The 25,000-nt window shown below is 54.7% G+C and overlaps 1 protein-coding gene across 1 annotated transcript in view; it reads left to right on the top strand.

The window, feature by feature from the left end:
* HSPG2 (heparan sulfate proteoglycan 2) overlaps window positions 1-25,000 on the top strand; it is a 198,494-nt gene that overhangs the window by 106,585 nt on the left and 66,909 nt on the right. The window contains exons 31-32 of the mRNA XM_075840580.1: window positions 4,464-4,469; window positions 6,482-6,490. Of these exons, the coding sequence (XP_075696695.1) occupies window positions 4,464-4,469; window positions 6,482-6,490 (15 nt within the window). The remainder of the gene's footprint in view (window positions 1-4,463; window positions 4,470-6,481; window positions 6,491-25,000) is intronic.

Genomic DNA, 25,000 nt, shown 5'->3' with positions numbered 1-25,000 from the left:
AGTAACAGCTGTGACTCCCGGCGCCAGTGCCCATGCAAGGTGAGTGCCGCTTTACATTGCGGGTTCTGTGTGCGGTTTCCCAGTGTCTATGACCCTCATCGTCTTCTGCTTTTTAGCCTCACGTGGAGGGTCTTTCCTGCAGTACCTGCCGCCCGAATCACTACTACCTGAATGCAGACAATCCTGGGGGCTGTTTGCCGTGCTTCTGTATGGGGGTCACCCAGCAATGCTCCAGCTCCAGCTATCATCGGGAATTGGTGAGACCGGGGACACGGAGGCTCGGGAGACTCGTCGTGGGGTTCTGCATTGTGTGGATGATTGGGGTTGTACTTCTACCAGGAGTTGATCTTCTCTATAAAATGTGATTGTTGTATCAGGAGCCCCGAGTGACCCCACTTTTCATTCTTCTCATGACTCCAGATTACCAGCCCATTCCTGCCTGGAAACTTCCAGAACTTCGCCCTGGTGAACCGTCAGCACAGCGTCCGTATCATGACGGGATTTGTTGTGGAGATGTCCGCTCATGGGCCACAGCTCTCATATCGACAGTTCGAGCCCCTGGGGCAGGAGTCCTATTACTGGCAGCTTCCAGAGAACTACCAGGGGGATAAGGTAATGAGCTGAGGGGCTGACGTGGTGGGAGCTGCGGTCCGGAAGATTCCTCTAACACTACAGGGCGCAGAAAACTCCTGCCCGATGACGGTCGCCGGCCGCAGAAGCCCGGCCCGGGGCCCCACATCTTCATGTATTCACTTATGTTTAGGTTGAATCTCGTTCTTCATTACAAATCCAGAGCAATCCCAATCTTAAAGGGGTCAACCAGCTTATTTCTGGGAACCCCTCTAACATAAAGTGAAGAATCCCTTTCAGCGCAGGAGGTCGGGCTGAACGGCCACGGTACAGCGTAGAACAGCGACCGGTGACCTGCGGCTGGGGGGCTGCGTGCAGTCAGGGTGGGGCCTCGTATCTCTCGGTGGTGATACCTCATCCTTCTCTATCGTTCCTCCCTGGCTGTGAATGGGACTTTTATCGGACATTGATTCTGGGGGGGGGTCAGAGCTCAGGAAATACCCGGGATCATTGTCTGTTTCTGGCCGTCGGCGTTACTGCGGTGGGGACCCCCTGTCTGGTCATAGGGTCACCTGCTCCATAGCTCCCCCGCCCTCCTATACCCGTCCTGTATGATGTGTCCCTCCGGATGACTCTGCTGGGGGTTGATCTTGTCCCCGTTTATTTTGTATACACAGCGGGAGATGCTCTTTGCTCGCATGCGACGAGCCCACAAGGTATTAGATGGTGCCACGTGTGCTGCTCGTTGTAAGGAGGTGGAGATACTCTGCATGCAGCACGTTTCCTTCCCTGTCTCTCCACTTATTGTAGGGGAATTATATTGGGACGATTAATGAATTGGCCTTTTAAGGCTTTTTGTTTTTTGCTTTGTTGTGGTTTTCTCTAATCGACGCTTAGAAATCATTCACGGTCCCTTTATGGTTCTGGTCCATCACCCCAGCATACCAGATCCTCCAGTGACCCCGCCCCAGCATACCTGATCCTCCAGTGACCCCGCCCCAGCATACCTGATCCTCCAGTGACCCCGCCCCAGCATACCTGATCCTCCAGTGACCCCGCCCCAGCATACCTGATCCTCCAGTGACCCCGCCCCAGCATACCTGATCCTCCAGTGACCCCGCCCCAGCATACCTGATCCTCCAGTGACCCCGCCCCAGCATACCTGATCCTCCAGTGACCCCGCCCCAGCATACCAGATCCTCCAGTGACCCCGCCCCAGCATACCTGATCCTCCAGTGACCCCGCCCCAGCATACCTGACCTTCCAGTGACCCCGCCCCAGCATACAAGATCCTCCAGTGACCCCACCCCAGCATACCTGATCCTCCAGTGACCCCGCCCCAGCATACCTGATCCTCCAGTGACCCCGCCCCAGCATACCAGATCCTCCAGTGACCCCGCCCCAGCATACCAGATCCTCCAGTGACCCCGCCCCAGCATACCTGATCCTCCAGTGACCCCGCCCCAGCATACCAGATCCTCCAGTGACCCCGCCCCAGCATACCAGATCCTCCAGTGACCCCGCCCCAGCATACCAGATCCTCCAGTGACCCCGCCCCAGCATACCAGATCCTCCAGTGACCCCGCCCCAGCATACCAGATCCTCCAGTGACCCCGCCCCAGCATACCTGATCCTCCAGTGACCCCGCCCCAGCACACCTGATCCTCCAGTGACCCCGCCCCAGCACACCTGATCCTCCAGTGACCCCGCCCCAGCATACCTGATCCTCCAGTGACCCCGCCCCAGCATACCTGATCCTCCAGTGACCCCGCCCCAGCATACCTGATCCTCCAGTGACCCCGCCCCAGCATACCTGATCCTCCAGTGACCCCGCCCCAGCATACCTGATCCTCCAGTGACCCCGCCCCAGCATACCAGATCCTCCAGTGACCCCGCCCCAGCATACCAGATCCTCCAGTGACCCCGCCCCAGCATACCAGATCCTCCAGTGACCCCGCCCCAGCATACCAGATCCTCCAGTGACCCCGCCCCAGCATACCAGATCCTCCAGTGACCCCGCCCCAGCATACCTGATCCTCCAGTGACCCCGCCCCAGCACACCTGATCCTCCAGTGACCCCGCCCCAGCACACCTGATCCTCCAGTGACCCCGCCCCAGCATACCTGATCCTCCAGTGACCCCGCCCCAGCATACCTGATCCTCCAGTGACCCCGCCCCAGCATACCTGATCCTCCAGTGACCCCGCCCCAGCATACCTGATCCTCCAGTGACCCCGCCCCAGCATACCTGACCTTCCAGTGACCCCGCCCCAGCATACAAGATCCTCCAGTGACCCCACCCCAGCATACCTGATCCTCCAGTGACCTCGCCCCAGCATACCTGATCCTCCAGTGACCCCGCCCCAGCATACCAGATCCTCCAGTGACCCCGCCCCAGCATACCAGATCCTCCAGTGACCCCGCCCCAGCATACCTGATCCTCCAGTGACCCCGCCCCAGCATACCTGATCCTCCAGTGACCCCGCCCCAGCATACCAGATCCTCCAGTGACCCAGCCCCTGCATACCTCATCCTCCAGTGACCCCGCCCCTGCATACCAGATCCTCCAGTGACCCCGCCCCTGCATACCTGATCCTTCACTGATCCTGGGCCCTACCTTCAGCATGCTGGGTGCTTTCTTGGTTTGGATCGTGTGATGGTTCTGTCTCGCAGTGCATGGACAGGATAGAAATAGATAACTAACCTGTACATCCAGCAGAACGAATCATCACTGACAGAGGAGGAATTGCGCAGAAGAGTCGCTTCTGGGGACCTCGAAGAAAACCATGACCCTCCGCCTCGAGTCAGGCGACAAGCCCAGGTAGCTGGGTTACATGGGACTGCCTCTCCTAGCAATGCAGCAATGCATCCAACATGCACGTCCTGCGGTCCAGTAGGGTTTACTTAATGAGAGCTTCAGTCTCCCTCCGCCTGCTCCGGCCCTCGCTTTCTGTCCTGCTCCGGCCCTCGCTTTCTGTCCTGCTCTGGCCCTCGCTTTCTGTCCTGCTCCGGCCCCCGCTTTCTGTCCTGCTCCGGCCCTCGCTTTCTGTCCTGCTCCGGCCCTCGCTTTCTGTCCTGCTCCGGCCCCCGCTTTCTGTCCTGCTACCGCCCCCGCTTTCTGTCCTGCTCCGGCCCCCACTTTCTGTCCTGCTCCCGCCCCCGCTTTCTGTCCTGCTCCGGCCCCCGCTTTCTGTCCTGCTTCGGCCCCCGCTTTCTGTCCTGCTCCGGCCCCCGCTTTCTGTCCTGCTACCGCCCCCGCTTTCTGTCCTGCTACCGCCCCCGCTTTCTGTCCTGCTCCGGCCCCCGCTTTCTGTCCTGCTCCGGCCCCCGCTTTCTGTCCTGCTCCGGCCCCCGCTTTCTGTCCTGCTCCGGCCATCGCTTTCTGTCCTGCTCTGGCCCCCGCTTTCTGTCCTGCTCCCGCCCCCGCTTTCTGTCCTGCTCTGCCCCCCGCTTTCTGTCCTGCTCCCGCCCCCGCTTTCTGTCCTGCTCCGGCCCCCGCTTTCTGTCCTGCTACCGCCCTCGCTTTCTGTCCTGCTCCGGCCCTCGCTTTCTGTCCTGCTCCTAGGTCTTATTCACACGGTGCAGTTTTCAGAGAGAAGTGTCGCTGCCTCTCGCTGCCCCCTCTCCATGTCTCGGTCACGCCGGGTGCTGGTGTGTTGTTTGATGTGTGGTGAGGGACATAGGAGAACTGGAGGGGGTTCAGAGGCGGCCACTAGATTATTACCTGGGACGGGAGGTGTCGCTTATAATAAGAGGCTGGAGAAATTGGACTTGTTCAACTTGTAGAAAAAGACGTCTTAGAGGTGATGTTATTATCATGTATAAATATATGTGGGGTCAATACAGAGAACCAGCGCATGATCAGCTCTGTCCGAGGACTTTACAAAGGACCAGGAGATAGTCATTGTGTGTGGAGGAAAGAGGATTCTGACATCAATATAGGAAAGGGTTCTTTACAGTTAGAGCAGTCACACTATAACATGTCCGGCCCCGGGAGCTAGTGATGGCAGATACCATGTCAGCATGTAATAGAGGGGTGAGATGATAATTTACTGACAAATGGCATCGAGGGTTATAATTAATCTCGCAATGAATGATGGGTAATTAATCGGTTAGATGGATCGGTGTCTCGTGTAATGTTGCCCGGCGGTCGTATACTGTGTATTATTGATCCTCTGCTGTATATATATATATATATATATATGTAGCGTCCTTCATCTCTGCCATTAATGGAGCGCGACCCCCGTTAGATTCAATAGAGAAAACTGTAACCCTTGTGTTTCCATACATTAACCCTTGCGTTTCCATACATTAACCCTTGCGTTTCCATACATTAACCCTTGCGTTTGTGGCCATTCCTGCCTCTCTGTATATAACCCCGTTGGTGTTTTGTATGAGGCGCCACTTATCTCTGTTTCTCTTTCCTCTCTCGTTCTTCCTGTCATTCTCTATTTATTTCCTTCTCTCTTATTTTTCTTCTGCACTTGGGTATTTGGCTCTAGATGGATAAAAAACAGGAAGAAACGGATCGTGAGATCTGGGACCTTCTCTCCAGCTTTTCCTCTGGTCCCTCACAAGACAAAACAAATGTGTCAGAGGGCGGCTCAGTCCTTGCGCCATCTTCTTTAGTTGCACCTTCAGGTCCACCATCGCCTCCTGCGCGCCGCCATCGCGCTGAAGATACCGCGCAGTCTTGGGCAAGAATCCACACGTTTCCTCTATCTGCTGCTCCAGGCCCCTTGTCCCAAAGATCTCCCCATGAGGTACGACCCCTCCTGTCTGCCCATCACTGGACTCCTGTCCCATGTGCCCCCTCCGCAGCGCCTCCTGTGCGCCCCCTCCGCAGCGCCTCCTGTGCGCCCCCTCCTGTGCGCCCCCTCCGCAGCGCCTCCGCAGCGCCCCCTCCGCAGCACCTCCTGTGTGCCCGCAGTGATTATGCATTAGTCCGCCATGTCCTTCTGTGCCATAACCCTTCATTTCCATACCTCAAGGCTGGAGCCTCCGCGCGGGCGGCACGTCAGGACTCCACTAATGTCCTGTTCTCCCAGACGCCGGGACTAAGAGGAGCTGAGAAGGTACAAGGGCCACATTGTGTGCTGTGGTTGGTGCATGGACCGGGCGCGGGTCCCGTACGTGGACAGTTCTGTGTATCTATATCATTCTCTGTTCTTTTCCTAGTATACTCTGACCTACAAGGGCTTCTCTCTGTTCCCTGAAGGGGTTTTCTACTGGTCCTTGCCTAAGGTTTTCCTTGGGGATAAGGTAAAGCCCCTTGTGGCTCCGCTGTGAGATCCGGCACCGTCCTCGTATCCCCCGAGTGCTGCGTGTAGATGTCGCGTCTTGTAACGTCTCGTTTTCCCGTTGTGCAGTGGCGACTCTGCGATGCCTCTGCTTTACCGTCACAGCTTTAACGAGGCCCCCTGCACCCGACCGGAGATGTCACCCGTAATCACGGACCCATTCACTTCTATCGACCGCGGACACCGTCCTGCATAATTGGGGTCCGTGCCGTATAAAGGCTCCGCATAGGATCGGACATGTCATATTTTTGCTTTTTTACGGACCGTGCGCCCAGACTTTATATGGCAAATGCGGGTGGCTGCCCGTGGCCGGCCGTGCCCATAATCATGGTCGGTGACTGCAGGCGGTCGGGTGCAGAGGGCCTAGGACGACGCTGAAGTTAATCTCTTCGGACTTGTCCACACGTAACGGAATTGCTGCAGAAAATTTCTTCAGCAATTCCGCAGAAAGTAGCGGAAAATACGCACCATATCCGGCGTTTTTGAATGCAGAAAATGGTGCGGATTTTGCTGCGTTTTTCTCAGTGTTGGGGGATGGGACGTCTCCTCTGAAAAACGCAGCAATTCAGTCACTTTCCGCAGCAGGAATTGACATGTACGGAAATTCCGCAGCACAAGTCCGTCTTTCCGCAGCGTGTGGATGGGATATGTTAATTGTCGCCCACTTTGCTGCTTCTGTATTCTGATGCGTGTTTTCCGTCCGCAATTCCAGACCGAAAATAGGCAGCAATTCCGCAGCATGTGGGCGAGCCCTGATTCACATAGTCAGCGTTGTGGTGTTTTTTTAATAATATTTTATGGGGAAACTTATATTAATAATAGAATATGTTACACTGCGCGGCCGGGGGTGAAAACAGCCGAAAAACAGGAGGAGCCGGAGGGCGATGTACGGAGGGCGATGTACGGAGGGCGATGTACGGAGGGCGATGTACGGAGGGCGATGTACGGAGGGCGATGTACGGAGGGCGATGTACGGAGGGCGATGTACGGAGGGCGATGTACGGAGGGCGATGTACGGAGGGCGATGTACGGAAGGCGATGTACGGAGGGCGATGTACAGAGGGCGATGTACAGAGGGCGATGTACAGAGGGCGATGTACAGAGGGCGATTTACGGGGGGGCGATGTACGGAGGGTGATGTACGGAGGGCGATGTACGGAGGGCGATGTACGGAGGGCGATGTACGGAGGGCGATGTACGGAGGGCGATGTACGGGGGGCGATGTACGGGGGGCGATGTACGGAGGGCGATGTACGGGGGGGCGATGTACGGGGGGGCGATGTACAGAGGGCGATGTACGGAGGGCGATGTACAGGGGGCGATGTACGGAGGGTGATGTACGGAGGATGTACGGAGGGCGATGTACGGAGGGCGATGTACGGAGGGCGATGTACGGAGGGCGATGTACGGAGGGCGATGTACGGAAGGCGATGTACGGGGGGCGATGTACGGAAGGCGATGTACGGAGGGCGATGTACAGAGGGCGATTTACGGGGGGGCGATGTACAGGGGGCGATGTACGGAGGGCGATGTACGGAGGGCGATGTACGGAGGGCGATGTACGGAGGGCGATGTACGGAGGGCGATGTACGTGGGGCGATGTACGTGGGGCGATGTACGGGGGGCGATGTACGGAGGGCGATGTACGGAGGGCGATGTACGGGGGGGCGATGTACGGAGGGCGATGTACGGAGGGCGATGTACAGGGGGCGATGTACGGAGGGCGATGTACGGAGGGCGATGTACGGAGGGCGATGTACGGAGGGCGATGTACGGAGGGCGATGTACGGAAGGCGATGTACGTGGGGCGATGTACGGGGGGCGATGTACGGAGGGCGATGTACGGAGGATGTTGTACGGAGGGCGATGTACGGAGGGCGATGTACGGAGGGCGATGTACGGGGGGGCGATGTACAGAGGGCGATGTACGGAGGGCGATGTACAGGGGGCGATGTACGGAAGGCGATGTACGTAGGGCGATGTACGGAGGGCGATGTACGGAGGGCGATGTACGTGGGGCGATGTACGTGGGGCGATGTACGGGGGGCGATGTACGGAGGGCGATGTACGGAGGATGTTGTACGGAGGGCGATGTACGGAGGGCGATGTACGGAGGGCGATGTACGGGGGGGCGATGTACGGAGGGCGATGTACAGGGGGCAATGCTCCGCATCAAATTCAGTAGAGTCCAGACCTGGCAAGGTTCCTGGCATTACCGCTGGCATCAAGCCGGGCAGACGGGCACTTTTTATCCGCTTGGCTGGTCTCATCCGTCTTCTCGTTTTACGTTTTTCTGTTCCACCGCGCTGATGCTTTTATGCGCCGGCTCCTCCTGTTTTTCGGCTGTTTCCACCTCCGGCCGCGCAGTACAACGTATTCTATTATTAATATAAGTTCCCTCCAAAATCTATTAATAAAAAAAACGAAAAACCAAAACTGTGAATAAGAAGCCGTCTCCAGCAGCGTTTCCCTCAGCCCCGCGTGCGATCTCTGACTCTCCTTCCGTTACTTCGCAGGTGACGTCTTATGGTGGAACGCTTCGCTACACGCTGACCTACACGTCTGGAGTCCGGGGGTCGCCGCTGCCTGATGCGGACGTGCAGATCACGGTATGACCCGAGCTTCGGCTTTTCTGTTCCATTGTTACTGAGGAGAATGAGAGTAGTCGTTCTTCGTGTCTCCTGGTTATAGTCCCATCACGGAGGCCGCGGGTAGAGTAATATGATGCGGCATGGATGAGACGAGGGCATCGCTCCTACCCAACCATCCATAATCCGCTCTGTTCTCTTCCAGGGGAATGACATCACATTGGTCGCTTATCAGACTGAACTGCGTCCTCGTGAGAGCAAAACCTTTGAGATCGCCTTCAGAGAGGTGAGACTGGGCTTAGAAACAAGGAGTGCGTCCTCTTGACGGTGAAGTCAGGACGGCCATTGGTTTAATGTCACCCTCAACTGTTCGGCAGAGTCAATGGAAGCGTCCGGACGGGCAGCAAGCCACGCGGGAGCACCTGCTGATGGCGCTGGCAGATCTGGATGAGATTCTTATACGAGCGTCTTACTCCACTGACATGATATCTGCCGGTATTACTGGTGTGAGTATGGAGACCGCGGGACCCTCGTATACCAGCCTGCCCCAGGCCCTGGAGGTGGAGGAGTGCCGCTGCCCCCCCGGCTACAGGGGACTGTCCTGTCAGGTGAGGCCGTAACATATGAAGCCCCTACAGCTGATGTCCCGGGTGGGGACCACGTTAACTAAGTGCGATCTCTATGACAGGACTGCGCCCCCGGCTACACCCGAACTGGAGGAGGTCTGTACCTTGGGCACTGCGAACCCTGTGATTGTAATGGGCACTCGGAGACTTGTCACCCAGAGAGTGGCGTCTGCTTGGTAAGTGCTGTTCAGAACGGTATTACTGTGGCCCCTGGATCTGATGGTGGAGGGGCCCGGAGACGTTACACAGTCACTGGAACACTGGAGGTTTTATTAAGGTGTCACGTGGTCGTCTTCTGCTTGTCCTCCTCTTTTTTTTCTCCACACTACGACCCCCTTCAGATTTCAGGTGCTCTGGTGATCCGCTGATATCTCCGGGATCACACATTAATGTAATATTACACGGCCGCATCAACCCCTCCAAAATGACAGCTGCTCTTTATGGTGCCTCTCCACTTCGGATCATAGAAACAATCAGATCATTTTCCCTTATACATCATATATATATATATATACACATCATGTGCAGGGTCACCACCTCCACTACAGACATATCCCGCTTACTCCGAGCACCAGCAGATAATGGAGATTTCTGCCCCTGTCCCTCATATTCCGTGGTTACCCCTTATGGAGAAATTCTTCTTTTAACGTGAACTCTCCTTGTCCTAGAACTGTTTACACAACACTGGCGGCGAGTTCTGTGACAAGTGTGCGCAGGGATACTATGGCGATGCCACAGCGGGAACCCCGGAGGATTGCCAGCCTTGTGCATGCCCGTTAAGTGACCCAGAGAACCAGTACGTATGACCACATCACAGTCAGAAAGTAACCGCACCGGTATACAGGTGTGGTGGTGACAGGGTGTTATACAGGTGTAGAGGTGACAGGGTGTTATACAGGTGTAGAGGTGACGGGTGTTATACAGGTGTAGAGGTGACAGGGTGTTATACAGGTGTAGAGGTGACAAGGTGTTATACAGGTGTAGAGGTGACGGGTGTTATACAGGTGTAGAGGTGACAGGGTGTTATACAGGTGTAGAGGTGACAGGGTGTTATACAGGTGTAGAGGTGACAAGGTGTTATACAGGTGTAGAGGTGACAAGGTGTTATACAGGTGTAGAGGTGACAAGGTGTTATACAGGTGTAGAGGTGACAAGGTGTTATACAGGTGTAGAGGTGACAAGGTGTTATACAGGTGTAGAGGTGACAAGGTGTTATACAGGTGTAGAGGTGACAGGTGTTATACAGGTGTAGAGGTGACAGGTGTTATACAGGTGTAGAGGTGACAGGTGTTATACAGGTGTAGAGGTGACAGGGTGTTATACAGGTGTAGATGTGACAGGTGTTATACAGGTGTAGAGGTGACGGGTGTTATACAGGTGTAGAGGTGACGGGTGTTATACAGGTGTAGAGGTGACAGGTGTTATACAGGTGTAGAGGTGACAGGGTGTTATACAGGTGTAGAGGTGACAAGGTGTTATACAGGTGTAGAGGTGACAGGTGTTATACAGGTGTAGAGGTGACAGGTGTTATACAGGTGTAGAGGTGACAAGGTGTTATACAGGTGTAGAGGTGACAGGTGTTATACACGTGTAGAGGTGACAGGGATGTTATACAGGTGTAGAGGTGACAGGGATGTTATACAGGTGTAGAGGTGACAGGTGTTATACAGGTGTAGAGGTGACAGGGTGTTATACAGGTGTAGAGGTGACGGGTGTTATACAGGTGTAGAGGTGACAGGGTGTTATACAGGTGTAGAGGTGACGGGTGTTATACAGGTGTAGAGGTGACGGGTGTTATACAGGTGTAGATGTGACGGGTGTTATACAGGTGTAGAGGTGACAGGGTGTTATACAGGTGTAGAGGTGACGGGTGTTATACAGGTGTAGAGGTGACGGGTGTTATACAGGTGTAGAGGTGACGGGTGTTATACAGGTGTAGAGGTGACGGGTGTTATACAGGTGTAGAGGTGACGGGTGTTATACAGGTGTAGAGGTGACGGGTGTTATACAGGTGTAGAGGTGACGGGTGTTATACAGGTGTAGAGGTGACGGGTGTTATACAGGTGTAGAGGTGACAGGGTGTTATACAGGTGTAGAGGTGACGGGTGTTATACAGGTGTAGAGGTGACGGGTGTTATACAGGTGTAGAGGTGACGGGTGTTATACAGGTGTAGAGGTGACGGGTGTTATACAGGTGTAGAGGTGACGGGTGTTATACAGGTGTAGAGGTGACGGGTGTTATACAGGTGTAGAGGTGACGGGTGTTATACAGGTGTAGAGGTGACGGGTGTTATACAGGTGTAGAGGTGACGGGTGTTATACAGGTGTAGAGGTGACGGGTGTTATACAGGTGTAGAGGTGACGGGTGTTATACAGGTGTAGAGGTGACGGGTGTTATACAGGTGTAGAGGTGACAGGGTGTTATACAGGTGTAGAGGTGACAGGGTGTTATACAGGTGTAGAGGTGACGGGTGTTATACAGGTGTAGAGGTGACGGGTGTTATACAGGTGTAGAGGTGACGGGTGTTATACAGGTGTAGAGGTGACGGGTGTTATACAGGTGTAGAGGTGACGGGTGTTATACAGGTGTAGAGGTGACAGGGTGTTATACAGGTGTAGAGGTGACAGGGTGTTATACAGGTGTAGAGGTGACGGGTGTTATACAGGTGTAGAGGTGACGGGTGTTATACAGGTGTAGAGGTGACGGGTGTTATACAGGTGTAGAGGTGACGGGTGTTATACAGGTGTAGAGGTGACAGGGTGTTATACAGGTGTAGAGGTGACAGGGTGTTATACAGGTGTAGAGGTGACGGGTGTTATACAGGTGTAGAGGTGACGGGTGTTATACAGGTGTAGAGGTGACGGGTGTTATACAGGTGTAGAGGTGACGGATCTGTAGTATTATATTATATCATCATAGTTTCTGTAGTATTATATTATATCATCATAGTTTCTGTAGTATTATATTATATCATCATGGTGGCTGTAGTATTATATTGTGCTGTTGGTTGTGTCCTGCCGTCAGTTATGAGGAGGATTATATTGTATTATATTCTCTTTGATTTTCTTCTGTATTTTGTTTGATTCAGGTTTTCCAAGACTTGTGAGACGGATGGCGCCGGTGGCTATAGGTGCACGGCCTGCCCCCTAGGGTACACAGGTCAATACTGTGAGAGGTCAGTCCTGAGTGGGGGACGCTGCTGTTACTGGCATGACTTGTGGGTCCCATGGATGTTTGTGCCACCTTCCTGTAGGGACCACGTCCCTGAGACCCTGGTAGATTCGTCCGTCCTTGTATGATTGTCCCCCATCTGTACAGCGTTCTGGGGGGGGGATCTCCGTCCCACTCAGTCACTGCCATGTTTCATGTTCCCAGACTGGTGGTAACTGGTAAGTGACACTTGACCATTAGGGCCCCATGATCACACGATCAGACGTGTGATATTTCTTCCTATCTGCATAGTGGGGTTTGTTCTCCGCCTGTACCTGGGCATACACAGGTGGTGCCAGCCCTGAGTGTTCACCTTGTGGTCTTATCTTCTGTGACAGGTGCGCTCCAGGATACACTGGTAACCCCAACATCCGAGGACAGAAATGTGTCCCAGCGGGTAAGAACGTCAGTGGTCGTGGTGTTCCCAGGGTAAAGCTGTTACAGGGCCCGGGTGACATCAAGTCCAATTCTATTTCAGACAGACAATCGAACTTCATTGTCCGGATCTACCCCGAGAAGAAAACAGTTGCTGCAGGTGGCGAAACGAGTCTCCGGTGCCAAGGAACTGGTGATCCTCCGTACTACTACTTCTGGTCACGAGAAGACGGGCAACCACTTCCTGCAGTCTCTCACCTGAGGGAAAAAGGTAAAATAAAGCCAAAAATCAACACATCTAATATGTCGCACGTGTGGGATAAAACCTGATAACCACTAAGGGCACAGACTCAATGTGTGATGTGTCCTGACATCCGCTCGGGGGCAGTCTCATCCTGATATCCCCTCGGGGGCAGTCTCATCCTGATATCCCCTCGGGGGCAGTCTCATCCTGATATCCCCTCGGGGGCAGTCTCATCCTGATATCCCCTCGGGGGCAGTCTCATCCTGATATCCGCTTGGGGGCAGTCTCATATCTGCTGATCACTATGGTGACCCCTCCCCCGAGCTACCGTCCATAGAGATATTTGTTCATGTATGGTCTTGGTCTGTCCTCTCTCGTCACCTGCCCTCTCTCGTCACCTGTCCTCTCTCGTGACCTGTCCTCTCTCGTGACCTGTCCTCCCTCGTCACCTGTCCTCCCTCGTCACCTGTCCTCTCTCGTCACCTGTCCTCTCTCGTCACCTGTCCTCTCTCGTCACCTGTCCTCTCTCGTCACCTGTCCTCTCTCGTCACCTGTCCTCCCTCGTCACCTGTCCTCCCTCGTCACCTGTCCTCTCTCGTCGCCTGTCCTCTCTCGTCGCCTGTCCTCCCTCGTCGCCTGTCCTCCCTCGTCGCCTGTCCTCCCTCGTCACCTGTCCTCTCTCGTCACCTGTCCTCTCTCCTCTGTCCTCTCTCGTCGCCTGTCCTCCCTCGTCGCCTGTCCTCCCTCGTCGCCTGTCCTCCCTCGTCACCTGTCCTCCCTCGTCACCTGTCCTCTCTCCTCTGTTTTCTCTCAGGTGAGGTCCTGCACTTCCCCAACCTGCAGCCGTCAGATTCTGGAGTCTACATCTGTACCTGCCGCAACTACCAGTATGTGAACACCAGCAGAGCAGAGATCATCGTCCGCGGTAAGAGTCCCAGAAGAAGCGTCCCCTTTATTAACCCTTTCATGACTGTGGCCGTTTGACCAGATTTGTGAGGATTATCCAGAAATGTTTTAGTGAAGGCCGGATAGTGCCGGGGGTAATTATTCTATGTCTGGGGTAACCGACATTCTGTGTGTAATAAGGATGTTATTACCTGAGCACCTGGCGGTCCTGCAAAATGCTCTCCTGCAACGCCAGGTAATGCTGCCACCTGTGGGCACGGGGAGATGTGCACTTTTATTTTGGAGTAAAACTTTTTTCCTTTCCTTTTTTTCTTTGTTTTATTTTTTCTCTTATTTATATATTAACTTTTATTATGGGCTAAGGTAAACCGGAAAAACATGATTCACACAACTGTAATCTGCACACCGCTGTAATCTGCACACCTCTGTAATCTGCACACCTCTGTAATCTGCACACAGCTGTAATCTGTAAACCGCTGTAATCCAGTATTGATCTGTATATAATATTCACATTGTTTGGTTCAAGCTGCCATTTCTGGGACTCTTCACATGCAGCAGGTGCTGAGGTTTGTACGTTGCTTGTGTTCCCCTACTAGTGCCGGCCGCGTCATTAATTTGCTGATTATTCCTTTAGAGTTTCCCGCTCCTCCAGATGCAGCGCATTTTATCCTGTACTGACTCATGTAATAAGATACAGGAAAGCTAAACCCCACATCTCCCACCATACTATTACATTACAGTGGGGATGAATGGAATCCAGTGCCCCCTCCAGCAGGACCGGGTGTTGTCTGTTTGCATCCCTCCAGCAGGACCGGGTGTAGTCTGGTTGTGTCCCTCCAGCAGGACCGGGTGTTGTCTGGTTGTGTCTATCCAGCAGGATCGGGTGTGGTCTGGTTGTGTCTATCCAGCAGGATCGGGTGTGGTCTGGTTGTGTCCCTCCAGCAGGACCGGGTGTTGTCTGGTTGTGTCTATCCAGCAGGACCGGGTGTGGTCTGGTTGTGTCCCTCCAGCAGGACCGGGTGTTGTCTGGTTGTGTCCCTCCAGCAGGACCGGGTGTTATCTGGTTGCGTCCCTCCAGCAGGACCGGGTGTTGTCTGGTTGCGTCCCTCCAGCAGGACCGGGTGTTGTCTGGTTGCGTCCCTCCAGCAGGACCGGGTGTTGTCTGGTTGCGTCCCTCCAGCAGGACCGGGTGTGGTCTGTTTGCATCCCTCCAGCAGGACCGGGTGTGGTCTGGTTTTGTCCCTCCAGTAGGACCGGGTGTTGTCTGGTTGTGTCTCTCCTGCAGAAATGGGTGTTGTCTGGTTGTGTCTATCCAGCAGGATCGGGTGTGGTCTGGTTGTGTCTATCCAGCAGGATCGGGTGTGGTCTGGTTGTGTCCCTCCAGCAGGACCGGGTGTTGTCTGGTTGTGTCTATCCAGCAGGACCGGGTGTGGTCTGGTTGTGTCCCTCCAGCAGGACCGGGTGTTGTCTGATTGTGTCCCTCCAGCAGGACCGGGTGTTGTCTGGTTGCGTCCCTCCAGCAGGACCGGGTGTTGTCTGGTTGCGTCCCTCCAGCAGGACCGGGTTTTGTCTGGTTGCGTCCCTCCAGCAGGACCGGGTGTTGTCCGATTGTGTCTATCTAGCAAGACCGGGTGTTGTCTGGTTGTGTCCCTCCAGCAGGACCTGGTGTTGTCTGGTTGTGTCCATCCAGCAGGACCGGGTGTTGTCTGTTTGCGTCCCTCCAGCAGGACCGGGTGTGGTCTGGTTGTGTCCCTCCAGCAGGACCGGGTGTTGTCTGGTTGTGTCCCTCCTGCAGGACCGGGTGTTGTCTGGTTGTGTCCCTCCTGCAGGACCGGGTGTTGTCTGGTTGTGTCTATCCAGCAGGACCGGGTGTTGTCTGGTTGTGTCTATCCAGCAGGACTGGGTGTGGTCTGGTTGTGTCTATCCAGCAGGACCGGGTGTGGTCTGATTGTGTCCCTCCAGCAGGACCGGGTGTGGTCTGGTTGTGTTTCTCCAGCAGGACCGGGTGTTGTCTGGTTGTGTCCCTCCTGCAGGACCGGGTGTTGTCTGGTTGTGTCCCTCCAGCAGGACCGGGTGTTGTCTGGTTGTGTCCCTCCAGCAGGACCGGGTGTTGTCTGATTGTGTCCCTCCAGCAGGACCGGGTGTTGTCTGGTTGCGTCCCTCCAGCAGGACCGGGTGTTGTCTGGTTGCGTCCCTCCAGCAGGACCGGGTTTTGTCTGGTTGCGTCCCTCCAGCAGGACCGGGTGTTGTCCGATTGTGTCTATCTAGCAAGACCGGGTGTTGTCTGGTTGTGTCCCTCCAGCAGGACCTGGTGTTGTCTGGTTGTGTCCATCCAGCAGGACCGGGTGTTGTCTGTTTGCGTCCCTCCAGCAGGACCGGGTGTGGTCTGGTTGTGTCCCTCCAGCAGGACCGGGTGTTGTCTGGTTGTGTCCCTCCTGCAGGACCGGGTGTTGTCTGGTTGTGTCCCTCCTGCAGGACCGGGTGTTGTCTGGTTGTGTCCCTCCAGCAGGACCGGGTGTTGTCTGGTTGTGTCCCTCCAGCAGGACCGGGTGTTGTCTGGTTGTGTCTATCCAGCAGGACCGGGTGTTGTCTGGTTGCGTCCCTCCAGCAGGACCAGGTGTTGTCTGGTTGCGTCCCTCCAGCAGGACCGGGTGTGGTATGGTTGTGTCCCTCCAGCAGGACCGGGTGTGGTCTGGTTGTGTCCCTCCAGCAGGACCGGGTGTGGTCTGGTTGTGTCCCTCCAGCAGGACCGGGTGTAGTCTGGTTGCGTCCCTCCATCAGGACCGGGTGTAGTCTAGTTGTGTCCCTCCAGCAGGACCGGTTGTTGTCTGGTTGCGTCCCTCCAGCAGGACCGGGTGTTATCTGGTTGTGTCCCTCCAGCAGGACCTGGTGTTGTCAGGTTGTGTCCCTCCAGCAGGATCGGGTGTTGTCTGGTTGTGTCCCTCCAGCAGGACCGGGTTTTGTCTGGTTGTGTCCCTCCAGCAGGACCGGGTGTGGTCTGGTTGTGTCCCTCCAGCAGGACCGGGTGTAGTCTGGTTGCGTCCCTCCATCAGGACCGGGTGTAGTCTAGTTGTGTCCCTCCAGCAGGACCGGTGGTTGTTTGGTTGCGTCCCTCCAGCAGGACCGGGTGTTATCTGGTTGTGTCCCTCCAGCAGGACCTGGTGTTGTCTGGTTGTGTCCCTCCAGCAGGATCGGGTGTTGTCTGGTTGTGTCCCTCCAGCAGGACCGGGTTTTGTCTGGTTGTGTCCCTCCAGCAGGACCGGGTTTTGTTTGGTTGCGTCCCTCCAGCAGGACCGGGTGTTGTCTGGTTGCGTCCCTCCAGCAGGACCGGGTGTTGTCTGGTTGTCCCTCCAGCAGGACCGGGTTTTGTCTGGTTGTGTCCCTCCAGCAGGACCGGGTTTTGTTTGGTTGCGTCCCTCCAGTAGGACCGGGTGTTGTGACTGGCACCTGGTCTCCTTGTTACATAACCCTCTAGTTTCTGCACACATCTGAAATTATGCGCGCTGGGTTCTGCTACATAACACCGGGGGAGGGAGTCTCACTTGTGGAATAACATTGTTGATCTTGGTTCATCTTCCAGCTGCTCCCATTAGGCCCATTACAGTGACTGTGGAGGAGCAGAGGGTCCAGAGTGTCCAGCACGGCGCAGACGTGACCTTCATATGTACAGCAAAGAGCACTGTGAGTATGAGGATGGGGAGCGGGAGGATAGAAAGCGGGAGGCTGGTGAGCGGGCGGGTGCTTAGCGGGCGAGTGGTGATCGGGAGGCTGGTGAGTGGGCTGGTGGTTAGCGGGCGAGTTGTGAGCGGGCAGCTGGTGAGCGGGAGGCTGGTGAGCGGGCGGGTGGTGAGCGAGCGGGCGGCTGGTGAGCGGGCAGATAGGAGCAGGTCTCTCCACTCATCGTATGTATAGTCTGTGTCCGGCCCCCCATGTACATCAATGTATGGAGAGGCCCTGTCAGGGGCAGGTGACCTCGGTGAGACATGTGGCGGCCTCTGACCTGCTTTACTTGCTCCCGTGGGCTATGATGTCAGCCTTCTTGTTTCTTTCCTGCAGTCCCCGGCTTACACCTTGGTGTGGACCCGTCAGAACAGCGGGAAGCTGCCGGAGAGAGCGATGGACTTCAATGGAATCCTGACCATCCGCAATGTGCAGCCAGAAGATGCCGGCATTTACATCTGTACCGGATCCAATATGTTTGACATGGACGAGGGCAACGCAACGCTCTATGTTCAAGGTTGGTGAAAGTGTCACCATTAAAACCCCTCCACCCACCTGCATGGTGCTCCGCTCCCCCGCTCTTCTTGCTTGCACCCCCGGTGAGCGGCCTGTGCGGCGTTGTCCTGTGCGGGTCTCGTCAGCTTCACTTGGCTTCTAGGCTTTGTGCATTGGCAACGATGGCGTCTTCCTTTTTGGACTTCTCCGCCACGTGCCCTAACACCAAAGATGCATTTGCATGCGGGAATGAAGTCACGTCACCCTTCTGCCTCCTCATCAACCCCCAGGATTCTTCTCTAACGTGATTGGACACTTTTGCTGCCTGGGCCCGTGTCACATGATGAGAGAGCAAATTAAATCAGGCGCTAGCGAGCACCCCTCCCCCGCAGTCACCGGCCCCTCTGCTGCTTTATCACGTGTGTGTTCAGCTGTTGCATGTGAAGTCCATATAGGACGCACCCTCCCCCCCTCCCCCGCACTATAATAACTTGTGTTTTTTTATTTTTTTAATAAAATGTTGGTTTGTTTTCTAAAAATGTGAATAAGATATTAGGAGTTTTGCTGCTCAGCGGTAGGTCCACGTCTCCGCCGTTCACATATACACAGGGACTGTCCGCAACCAGCAATAATAATGAGGCGATGAAAGCCACAATCCCCTGGGCACCGCGCGCTCCCCCTGATTCACTCTACACCTCGGCTCCGCGAGCTCTAACCCGTAACACGGAGGAACGCACTGACATCTTTTCAGCATCCGTCTTCACTGTACATCCAGATCTGATCTACTTGACTCTTCTTATGCTCCAGTTACACCCAGAGCTGCAGTGACAGACTTGCTGAATGTGACTGTAGTGTCATGAAGGAACAGCAGAATTGGGACTGCAGCTCTGGAGGTGACTAGAGTATAAGACATGACACAAGATAAGTAAAGACGTGTATCTCAGAATATCCAGGGTCTGGGCTGTATGCCACCAGCCTCCAGGATTACTGTGCCGACTACTGGAGGCTTATACTACCATTGGTCAGTGCTGATCACCTCCATGTACCCGAATAGTAGCCACCGGCTTCAGAACCTCCTCTTGTGTGGCAGTAACTGGGCCAGAGGTTGACTAGATCCCAGTATAGGATTGCACGGGGGGAATGAGACTGCGCGGGGCCCCTGCGAGGTGACGAGCTGCATGTGAGAGCAGAGCGTCCTCCAGTGGCAGCTCCGGGTCCTGCTGTTCTGTGCCATCTATGTGGTGTGGGACGGGCACCTCATGGTGACCCATTACCTGCCCATGGGCTATAGGAACAGCACTGAGTAATAGATGTGCGGCCCTTTATGTCTTCCCCAATGTGCGGACACGAGCCCAGGAGGTGCATATAGAAGTCATGTGGCGACATTTCCCCGCCCTTCGTCTGTCTCTGGAGCATGTGGCCTTGTTTTGCCTTGGTGATGGGATCCGGTGTTCTCCGCCATTGTTCTACAGTCTCAGTCTATAGCGCTGGTGCCCCCACTTGCTGCTTTGGTAGTGATGTGGTCCTCTCCCGGTGCCGCAGCTTCTCTTTTTCTGTTTTGGGCTTCTCTTCTGACTTGCCCACTAGTGGATATTGTCACGTGGATAACATTGGTCCAGGGTTTAGGCGTCCGGCGCTGCAGTGACTATCGTCACCCCGATCTCTATAATAGTAGGATGGAGGGGCCACGCTGAGGGTCACAGGTGGAGGGAAGGCTGTCTGGGGCTGTGGTGTTTCTGCGTTGGATGGAGGGGTTTTGGGTTCGGGGTTCTGCTCCACATGAAGTCGCCGAGGTGTCTGTAGACGTCTGGAATTTTCTTCATCAGAACTGTGGGACACTTTGTATAGAAGAGACTGTGAATATAACGTCCTCCTGGACCAGGCGGGGACTTACCTCTAACCTCATAATGTGAAACCGATGCCTACCTCATAGCTGCCGCTCCTGTGCCGCTGAGTGCAGGATATTCTGGTCGGGGTCACTCTGTGCTCTCACTCTACAGATTGCATAAACCATATAGAGTTGTTAAATGTGTTTATTGAAAGTTTCAATTAAAGGTGTAAGATAAGGAAAGTCTTGTATTAACTACAATGAAAGTGCACGAGAGGGTGGTGCGTTCCGTGCGCCGGAGAGGGTGGTGCGTTCCGTGCGCCGGAGAGGGTGGTGCGTTCCGTGCGCCGGAGAGGGTGGTGTGTTGCGTGCTCCAGAGGGTGGTGTGTTGCATGCTCCAGAGAGTGGTGTGTTGCGTGCGCCGGAGGGTGGTGTGTTGCGTGCGCCGGAGGGTGGTGTGTTGCGTGCGCCGGAGAGACTGGTGTGTTGCGTGTTCCAGAGGGTGGTGTGTGCGCTGGAGAGGGTGGTGTGTGCGCTGGATAGGGTGGTGTGTGCGCTGGAGAGGGTGGTGTGGTGTGTGCTCCGGAGGGTGGTGTGCTGCGTGCTCCGGAGGGTGGTGTGCTGCGTGCTCCGGAGGGTGGTGTGTTGCGTGCTCCGGAGGGTGGTGTGTTGCGTGCTCCGGAGGGTGGTGTGTTGCGTGCGCCGGAGAGACTGGTGTGTTGCGTGTTCCGGAGGGTGGTGTGTGCGCTGGAGAGGGTGGTGTGTGCGCTGGAGAGGGTGGTGTGTGCGCTGGAGAGGGTGGTGTGTTGCGTGCTCCGGAGGGTGGTGTGCTGCGTGCTCCGGAGGGTGGTGTGTTGCGTGCTCCGGAGGGTGGTGTGTTGCGCTGGAGAGGGTGGTGTGTGCGCTGGAGAGGGTGGTGTGTGCGCTGGAGAGGGTGGTGTGTTGCGTGCTCCGGAGGGTGGTGTGCTGCGTGCTCCGGAGGGTGGTGTGTTGCGTGCTCCGGAGGGTGGTGTGTTGCGTGCTCCGGAGGGTGGTGTGTTGCGTGCGCCGGAGAGGGTGGTGTGTTGCGTGCACCGGAGAGGGTGGTGTGTTGCGTGCGCCGGAGAGGGTGGTGTGTTGCGTGCGCCGGAGAGGGTGGTGTGTTGCGTGCGCCGGAGAGGGTGGTGTGTTGCGTGCGCCGGAGAGGGTGGTGTGTTGCGTTCTCCGGAGGGTGGTGTGTTGCGTGTGTGGGAGCTGGTGGATAGTATAATGTATGCAGGCACTGCGGGTGATATATTGTGTCGGCTCTCGTGGGGGTTATACTCTGCGGTGGTGTTGGTACACTGTATGAAGACACTGGGGTGATATATTATGTTTGGCTCTGGTGGGGGTTATACTCTGTGTTGGGGGGTTATACTCTGTGGTGGGGGTGGTACATTGTATGGAGCCACTGGGGGGTGATATATTGTGTCGTGGCTCTGGTGGGGGGTATACTCGGTGGTATACAGCGTGCTGGGGGTGATAACTTTGTGTTGGTAGTATGAGTGTTCCGGTCGGAGGGGCAGGACTTCTCTTGTTTCCTGCCCCCCCGGTCATTATATGGTGGTGTATCGTTGTTGTTCTGTAATCTCCTCCATCGTGGAGCTCAGGCCTTAAAAAAACACTCCAGCAATTATTTTTTTTGCACATATAATTTCGACTTACCAGCAATATTCTCGCAGTCGTTTATTTCTTCCAGCTCAGTTGCATCTGCACATTTTGAACCCTTTCATTGTGGGCGGCTGCGTCATGTGATCTCCGTCTGACCACCAGAATAGACCGCGCTCTCATGCGTAGACAGGTCGTCACTCTGTGAACTACAGGATTACATCATCACCTATCAAATCCCTCCCGGCTTCTCTGAGACCCCTCTCCTCACCACCCAGCTCCATCCTTGTTCCTCTGTATGTCCTTCATGCATATAGCGCTTCAGGAGTGATTATTACTGTAGGGGAGTCCGTACAATGATTAGTTGCAGTTATAAAACCCCCATGACTCACACTAACTGTCAATACTATCCTGTGAGTGCTGTGTGCAGAGTCCAGAGTATTTCTATGCTCCTTACTGTCTCCTGCTTGTAAGGACGGACATCTATCACTAGCAGGAGGCAGAGGAGACAGGCTGAAGCTGCATCACATAGGAATACACAGACTCTGCAGTGTGAGGAAAGACGTTCTATGTCACTGATCATCACTTGCTGCACTTAGAAAGTACTGAGCAGAGGAAGGGTCGTGTGATGAGATTCTGCCCCCCTGCAAAGCCAGAAGCATCATGGGAAACGTAGCCTGCATTAGGGGAACCATATAAGAGGGGAAGAAGGAACCAAGATGGCAGACAACCTATAAATCGCACACTAACTAAAACAGGTCTACACAAGGCAAACACAGGAGCCTCTACATTATTCTGTAATAGCCTGTGCTGCACTATAGAGGCAGACATGGTTTTTGCTGGAGTGCTTCTTTAATAAAGCTGATCTCCCTCTCCTTGGTTCTTTGATGAGATGTGGGGCGTGTGTGGTGTATAATTGCGGTTGCACTGCAATCTCCTCCATCTGTAGGGTGTCTGCTCCGTCTGTGCTGATTCTTCCTCCCATGATATTGTCCAGTAAAGCTCGTTCTAACTTCTCCGCAGAGGCCTCCCACACCCAGATGTTTTATGGACCCTTCGAAACCATTGAAGGACACAGACCATGTAAGTTGGCATGGAGTGGTCTTGCCCTTTGAGATCATGGCTGCAGCATGCCAAACCAAAGTGCCTGTTCCACCATCCATCCCCCCCCCCCCCCCGTGTGCATCCCCCCGTCTCCATATAACAGGCCTGAGTCCATGTATACAGTCCGTGCCTCCCATGCTAATCCCAGTGCTTTTACCATCGCCTTGGCTTTTCCATCCACATTTACATGTATGATTCACATCACACCGGACGCCGCCACCTTCATCACCAACCCTGGAAGTCTAGGTTCACCGTGTACATCCAGATATACTTGACATAGTCTTGTGCTGACCCTGATTTTTTTTTATTTTTTACTCCAGTCACATCCAGAGCTACAGTCACTATTGTGCAGGCTTCCTGTTACAGTGCTAAAGCTGCACGACCTCACACCTCCCTGCTGCCTCCGTGTTTGTGCTCTTTTGGTGCATTGTGTTTAGTATAATGTTTAGACCAGACATCGTTACCAGGCGGCCATGTTGTTACCTGTAGAGCGGTGATTACAGCTCCTGAGTATAGACAGTGATGTGGAGCAGGCAGCCATGTCGTTACCTGTAGAGCGGTGATTACAGCTCCTGTGTATAGACAGTGATGTGGAGCAGGCAGCCATGTCGTTACCTGTAGAGCGGTGATTACAGCTCCTGTGTATAGACAGTGATGTGGAGCAGGCGGCCATGTTGTTACCAGTAGAGCAGTGATTACAGCTCCTGTGTATAGACAGTGATGTGGAGCAGGCGGCCATGTCGTTACCTGTAGAGCGGTGATTACAGCTCCTGTGTATAGACAGTGATGTGGAGCAGGCGGCCATGTCGTTACCTGTAGAGCGGTGATTACATCTCCTGTGTATAGACAGTGATGTGGAGCAGGCGGCCATGTCGTTACCAGTAGAGCAGTGATTACAGCTCCTGTGTATAGACAGTGATGTGGAGCAGGCAGCCATGTCGTTACCTGTAGAGCGGTGATTACAGCTCCTGTGTATAGACAGTGATGTGGAGCAGGCGGCCATGTTGTTACCAGTAGAGCAGTGATTACAGCTCCTGTGTATAGACAGTGATGTGGAGCAGGCGGCCATGTCGTTGCCTGTAGAGCAGTGATTACAGCTCCTGTGTATAGACAGTGATGTGGAGCAGGCGGCCATGTCGTTACCTGTAGAGCGGTGATTACAGCTCCTGTGTATAGACAGTGATGTGGAGCAGGCGGCTATGTCGTTGCCTGTAGAGCAGTGATTACAGCTCCTGTGTATAGACAGTGATGTGGAGCAGGCAGCCATGTCGTTACCTGTAGAGCGGTGATTACAGCTCCTGTGTATAGACAGTGATGTGGAGCAGGCGGCTATGTCGTTGCCTGTAGAGCAGTGATTACAGCTCCTGTGTATAGACAGTGATGTGGAGCAGGCGGCTATGTCGTTGCCTGTAGAGCAGTGATTACAGCTCCTGTGTATAGACAGTGATGTGGAGCAGGCGGCCATGTCGTTGCCTGTAGAGCGGTGATTACAGCTCCTGTGTATAGACCGCAATGTGGAGCAGGCAGCCATGTCGTTACCTGTAGAGCGGTGATTACAGCTCCTGAGTATAGACAGTGATGATGCAGATTTCTCCAGAAACTGCCGGGCCTGATACCCCACAGACTCTTGTGTTTTCTGATGTGATCGGTGTAATATGTTCTTCACCATATTGTAGCTGGAGCAGGGCTTCCTCCTGTGGCCATCATTGAACCCAGGCAGCTGAGTGTCCAGCAGGGTCAACCGGCAGAGTTCCGCTGCACAGCGACTGGAAACCCAACACCCATCGTGGAATGGACAGGTGAGTAGCCGCAGGTAGTGAATGACAGAGAAGAGTAAATGCAGGTGACTTTACTGTGTGTCCTGTGCCTCCTGCAGGTGGTCAGAACGGAGGCATCTCATCCAGAGCCAGTATCCATGGAGGCGTCCTGCACTTCTCATCCACCCAGCTCACAGATGAGGGGCAGTACACTTGCCACGTGCACAACAGTGTCGGGAAGCACATCGCCCGGGCTGATCTGCGGGTTCATAGTGAGTATAATGGAGTGATGGGGGAATAGAAGGATGTGGACTAGTCAGCCCCTCTGTCTGCTATGAGGACCCTGCAGAGGACAAGCCCCAGCCTAACTTGCCCTCTCAATCCCACCCAGGGGCTTTATGAACCTGTGAAGGGCTCCCCTGCAGCAAGCGGTGGGGACAAGCACTGAGTAGAGGGGCGCCGGTATAAACCAGTATAAGATTGGGGTCTGCTGTGGAGCCCCTTCTTCCTCTACATCCCTGTTCTCAGCATGTACCTGATATGACTGATCTTATGGGGTGACCCGTCTCCTTGTAGGAGGGTGGGGGGGGGCTATTACTTAATAACTGATGGGAATTTCAGTGACGTTTCATTTGCTCACAGGTGGAAATT

This window comes from Rhinoderma darwinii, chromosome 10, assembly GCF_050947455.1.
Source record: "Rhinoderma darwinii isolate aRhiDar2 chromosome 10, aRhiDar2.hap1, whole genome shotgun sequence".
NCBI classification, from domain to species: Eukaryota; Metazoa; Chordata; class Amphibia; order Anura; family Rhinodermatidae; genus Rhinoderma; species Rhinoderma darwinii.
This window is presented reverse-complemented; position numbering and strand designations above follow the sequence as displayed.